At 37.0% G+C, this 5,839-nt stretch overlaps 1 protein-coding gene across 1 annotated transcript; it reads right to left on the bottom strand.

Moving 5' to 3' along the window:
• Nucleotides 1-203: 203 nt before the first annotated feature.
• On the bottom strand, nucleotides 204-4,373 carry LOC137407863 (kinesin-like protein KIF21A). Its single transcript, XM_068094244.1, has 4 exons — nucleotides 3,845-4,373; nucleotides 2,288-2,396; nucleotides 2,066-2,204; nucleotides 204-372 (listed from the first exon to the last, which is right to left on the bottom strand). Exons 1-4 carry the CDS (start codon nucleotides 3,923-3,925, stop codon nucleotides 204-206), a joined length of 498 nt encoding a protein of 165 aa, XP_067950345.1. The 5' UTR covers nucleotides 3,926-4,373.
• Between the last annotated feature and the right edge of the window lie 1,466 nt (nucleotides 4,374-5,839).

The raw sequence follows: 5,839 nt of genomic DNA, 5'->3' as shown, positions 1-5,839 counted from the left end.
TCTTCAATTTTTTTTAACTGGAAAATTCTCAAACTATAATATACACAAATATTTACAAGGAAATTGAAGACAAGCCGGCATCCAAACTAAATCCATCATTATCAGAGGGATTCTTAGCAACAACATTACATTTATGGACAACATACAAACTAACAAATGTAGATTTTTATTCTAGGGATCGTAACTGAAAAAAACGCATCAACTTACGTATTGAGGTCCCAGAGCTGAACGGTGGTTCCAGTAGTTGTGTATAGTTTATGACCATCTCTGCTGACTTGGATATCAAACATCTGCTGCTCTCCCTGTTGGAGAATGGCCTGACTGCTCGACGCTGGCTCCACAGGGATACTGTCATGCACCAGACCAGAGGAACTGCAACATAAGACATAAAACCTCACATTGTGTCCATCTCTGTTGGCACAGTATTCACTATAATAGGAACTAACCGTTATGATAGGAACTAACGGTTATGATAGGAACTAACCGTTATGATAGAAACTAACCGCTTTGATAGGAACTAACCGTAAGAATAGGAACTAACCGTTACGATAGGAACTAACCGTTACGATAGGAACTAACCGTTACGATGGGAACTAACCGTTACGATAGGAACTAACCGTTACGATAGGAACTAACCGTTACGATTGGAACTAACCTTTACGATGGGAACTAACCGTTACGATAGGAACTAACAGTTATTATAGGAACTACCCATTACGATAGGAACTAACCGTAAGGATAAGAACTAACCGTTATGATAGAAACTAACCATTACGATAGGAACTAACCGTTATGATAAAAACTAACAGTTATTATAGGAACTAACCGTTATGATAGGAACTAACCGTAAGGATAAGAACTAACCGTTACGATAGGAACTAACCATTACGATAAGAACTAACCGTTACGATAGGAACTAACCATTACGATAGCAACTAAACGTTATGATAGGAACTAACCGTAACGATAGGAACTAACCGTTATGATAGGCACTAACCGTAAGGATAGGAACTAACCGTAAGGATAGGAATTAACCGTTTTGATAGAAACTAACCGTAAGGATAGGAACTAACCGTTATCATAAGAACTAACCGCAAGGATAGGAACTAACCGTTACGATAGGAACTAACCGTTACGATAGGAACTAACCGTTATGATAGGAACTAACGGTTATGATAGGAACTAACCGTTTTGATAGGAACTAACCGTAAGAATAGGAACTAACCGTTACGATAGGAACTAACCGTTACGATGGGAACTAACCGTTACGATAGGAACTAACCGTTACGATAGGAACTAACCGTTACGATTGGAACTAACAGTTATTATAGGAACTACCCATTATGATAGGAACTAACCGTAAGGATAAGAACTAACCGTTATGATAGAAACTAACCATTACGATAGGAACTAACCGTTATGATAAGAACTAACCGTAACGATAGGAACTAACCGTTATGATAGGCACTAACCGTAAGGATAGGAACTAACCGTAAGGATAGGAATTAACCGTTTTGACAGGAACTAACCGTAAGGATAGGAACTAACCGTTATCATAAGAACTAACCGCAAGGATAGGAACTAACCGTTACGATAGGAACTAACCGTTATGATAGGAACTAACGGTTATGATAGGAACTAACCGTTTTGATAGGAACTAACCGAAAGAATAGGAACTAACCGTTACGATAGGAACTAACCGTTACGATGGGAACTAACCGTTACAATAGGAACTAACCGTTACGATAGCAACTAACCGTTACGATTGGAACTAACCGTTATGATAGGAACTAACCTTTACGATAGGAACTAACCGTTACGATAGGAACTAACAGTTATTATAGGAACTACCCATTACGATAGGAACTAACTATTATGATAGGAACTAACCGTTATGATAGGAACTAACTGTAATATCTTATGTTGGACAGTTTGACTGTATGTGTGGTAGAGAAGGTAACAAGTAGCCATATAAATGTAATTGCATCTGAAAGCAAGTATGAGTCGAGCTAGGCTTACCTGAGCACTGTTATACGTACATTTAGCTCCAGCTCGGATGTCCCACATTTTGACAAATGAATTGGAGACAGTGTAGACAAGCCGGTTGACCTCGCAATATCGAACTTTGGAGACATAGTTAGGGTGGTCACCAAGACACAAAACTTCTGAACCAATTGACATGTTCCACACTTTGCACGTCAAGTCTGCGAGACAAAAGGAAACGCAGGTCAATTATGAGGTATTAGAATATGTTAGTGCGTTAGATTAGAGTCAACTTGACACTTACCTTTACTGCCAGAAACCAAAAGATTGTCGGCGGCACATATAGATAGTACAGCCTTTGTGTGACCAACTGCCTTATTTACACATATGAGACTCTGGTTGGAGCTTGTCACCTGCAAGAGACCCACCCAAATGAAAACATGTAAATTTAAGTAACAATGTTGCTGAGCTTCTAGTAACAACATCGCTATTACAATTTGATAAGGTTACACATACATAGCTCTTAGACAGAAACCAATCATACCTCCTATAAATGATCTACTGCAGGTATAAAGATGACTCGAAAATATCTTCACCCCAATGTTCTATTAGTGAAATTTTTTACGTCAATCGTTTTAAAGGCTTATGGGGAATAAAAATTATGCTTTCAACATATAATTATTTTACTTGCATATCGTGTAGTTAGTCTAATGCTAATTTAATGCTCTCTAGCCATTTTAATATATCAAAGAGTGCATCGCTTAGCCTAGAAAAACTAACATTAAAATCATAACGATTCCTAAAATTATTATTTTCTTGTAAAGAAGAGGTGCTGCAGTCCGTGGTTTGGTGTGCTACTAGAACACCAAAGGCAAAAAGTGGGGCTAGTTGGAAGAGTAGCGATTTGCCAACTCATAGCAATCAAAATAGAGGCTCATGAAGCAACGCGCTACAATAGGAGTACTTTGGAGCAGCATCACTCAATATTATCGTCATAAATAAACCTCTCCAAGTCGTTATACAATGGGACTACTATGGACTACGAATGCCTATTGTTTGCTCATCTGGCTCATCACTCGTGTTGTTTGAAAAGCAAACATTTGTAAGCACTTGCTTAGTTACAAGTTACTCCTAGGATGCCATGGCTAGTATCACCTCTCTAGTCAAGATACACAAGGTCATAAGGTCAATTGCCCAACTAGTTGCCTAGATTGTGTATAGATTGTGTGTAGACAAGTGTACCAGACACATGATGTAGCGAGGTTGTTTACAATACATTGTCGCATGGTAAAAATCATAGACTACAGAAAACGTATTGTAGGGCCATTCAAAAGGTTTACGCATTGGGCTTTTATCTAAGAGCTGATAACGCCAAAATTGAGTTGGCCCCTTCAAGGCAGTGAAACGCATCTGTTATAACAAACCACTCTGCGATTTGGTGCGCACTCTTTGTTAATTCTTGCTATTTGAGACTAACAACACTAATTCTAGCCTGAGTTTCTAATTTCTAAGAGATGCAATATTCCTATTTAGTCCAATGTGAGCCGAATAGTATATCTTTAGGGGAATGGTATTAGGGCAACTGTTTGTTCAGTCTGAGACTTTTTGCAGCAGTACTCAGTCAGCAATGCTCTAGAAACACGCGACTGTTCATCATCGTGATTATGAAATGTTTTTTCCATGCTCGGTTAATATTTGTTTTTGAATGATTTTAATGATGTTGGAGGTATCACAGTAAGTTAGTATTAGGCTGTATAGACTCACATACATGCAAATCCAGCTCATAATTTGTTAGTCAACACATGAAGACAATTACGTAAGTAGTTCAACGGGTTAAACTTGAAAACTTGGGCCTCATTACTTTGTCACAGCTGCTGACGGTGCCAAAGCTCTGCGCCTTTTTATTTTGTGTGCCGCCAGTTTGTGTGTTGGTGAGCCTCATGAATACATTAGTACTGTCAGAGTCCTGGAGTGGCTGGCGTCTCCTGCTCAGCGATGGCGAGGATGGGGGTGTCAACAGCACGTCTTTTATTTCAGAAGTGGTCAACTGTGATTTATCTCTGCTGAAATTAAAATAGCAGAATAAAATTCAGCCTGCAGAGCAAGAGAATCATTATAGCTCATAGTGCAAAATGGAATATTTAAATTTGGAGAGACACTTTCATGAACTTTTTTATACTAAAATTTAAGGCTATACCAGTTACAGAATTGTCACCCTTTTATTAACACACTTCTTTGTTTAAGTGAAATCTCTCCTGACAGCTCTGCCAGGTCTTCTTGAAGATGGTCAGACTCTACAAGAATTAGAAATGATAAAAACCAGCTGATTATATCAAGTCCTGATGAGCATATGAAGGTTTTAGCAATGCTTTCGACCAGTATTCATATGGGTAGAATAGCACCAGTGTATATACGTATATGGGTAGAATAGTTACCAGTGTATATACGTATATGGGTAGAATAGTACCGGTATCTATACGTATATGGGTAGAATTGTACCGGTATCTATATGGGTGCTATTCTACCTAGTATAGATACTGGGTAGAATAGTATCTATATGGGTAATCTTGGCCTTGACCTTTAAACGGTTGCATCAACCAAGGGTGATCAACTGATCAAGGCGGCAAAAGAAATTAACTGAAAGCAGCTGTCATATATGTTATAGCAGTTGTTATATATGTTATAGCAGTTGTTATATATGTTATAGCAGTTGTTATATATGTTATAGCAGCTGTTATATATGTTATAGTAGCTGTTATATATGATATAGCAGCTGTTATATATGTCAAAATATGATGCTAGTAAGCGATCAATGAAAGTAATCTAGACTTGCACACTACGCTTACTGCTTCTAGCGAGCTGCTCTTCCTTGTGTTAGTCTAGCAAAACATTATCGAATTAATTGTTACATGATATACCTTACCCGCCTTGGCTTATTATGGCATAGACTTATTATGGCAATAACTCACTTAACAAGTTGTATACCATTACTGTTAACAAACTGTAGATTTCACCTTAGTTGGTGGTCTTTAATACTTCTGAAAAACTCAGACTTTGCCCCCAAGTGAACAATAGTCTAGAGACACCTCATTTAATACTCTAACATAGAATTCAATTCTTTTTTAAAAATTACAGATAAATAATTTATAGATAGGCTAACTTTCAATATTATTTGCGTTCAACAAAGTTTACATAAGTTGGTCAAGCACAATGTTCAAATACTATTTGACGAAGAAAAATGTAACTAGCAGTTGTGACAGAGCTAAAACATAAGTTAATCATGTAAAATGTATCAAATAGTTTGTAGCTCTGAAAGTTTCAAGTTAATTACAAAAGATACATGAACGCTACGTTTTTTGCGGCGTTAAGAAGAAAAGCAACAAATGACAGCCACTGACTTACATTTAAAAAATGTGTCAAAATGTGTAAGAGTTGAGGCTGTTGTGGCTAGACACACAAAATAACACGTCACATTGACAAATAAATGGACGAGTGCGAATTAGCCTTTACCAGGCGAAGGCCATGACATTCTTGTTAGATTTTTTATTATCATTAGTTGTTATTATTAGCGTTTTTAAAGAAATTTTGTTGTGTAAATTTTACTGTTGGTTTTGAGAGAGAATAAATTGATTGGTTAAAAAAGGTCAGACTTTACAGAATCCAGCTAGTTTTTTTCTGCCTTAACAAAACAACAACTTAAAAGCATTCTATATAAAACATGTAATATAATTATTAGGTTAACAAAACTGTGTTTTGCCAAATAAACAACGACATTGATTCAAATTGTCTTTGTAATTTATTCAAATATCCATTCGCATCTTACTGACACTTAACAATGATTGAACAATGCGTGCAG

Source organism: Watersipora subatra, chromosome 11, assembly GCF_963576615.1.
Source record: "Watersipora subatra chromosome 11, tzWatSuba1.1, whole genome shotgun sequence".
NCBI classification, from domain to species: Eukaryota; Metazoa; Bryozoa; class Gymnolaemata; order Cheilostomatida; family Watersiporidae; genus Watersipora; species Watersipora subatra.
Note: the sequence above shows the minus strand (reverse complement) of the source record. Positions and strands in the feature narration are given on the sequence as shown.

Bases quoted from the DNA above. Each gene is read 5' to 3' on its own strand.
- LOC137407863 (XM_068094244.1), bottom strand. From the start codon at position 3,925: ATGAGGCTCACCAACACACAAACTGGCGGCACACAAAATAAAAAGGCG. The intron at 2,397-3,844 runs GTAATGAGGCCC...GGTCTCTTGCAG, and splicing joins CCGTCAGCAGCTGTGACAAA to GTGACAAGCTCCAACCAGAG. The intron at 2,205-2,287 runs GTAAGTGTCAAG...TTTGTCTCGCAG, and splicing joins TTTGGTTTCTGGCAGTAAAG to ACTTGACGTGCAAAGTGTGG.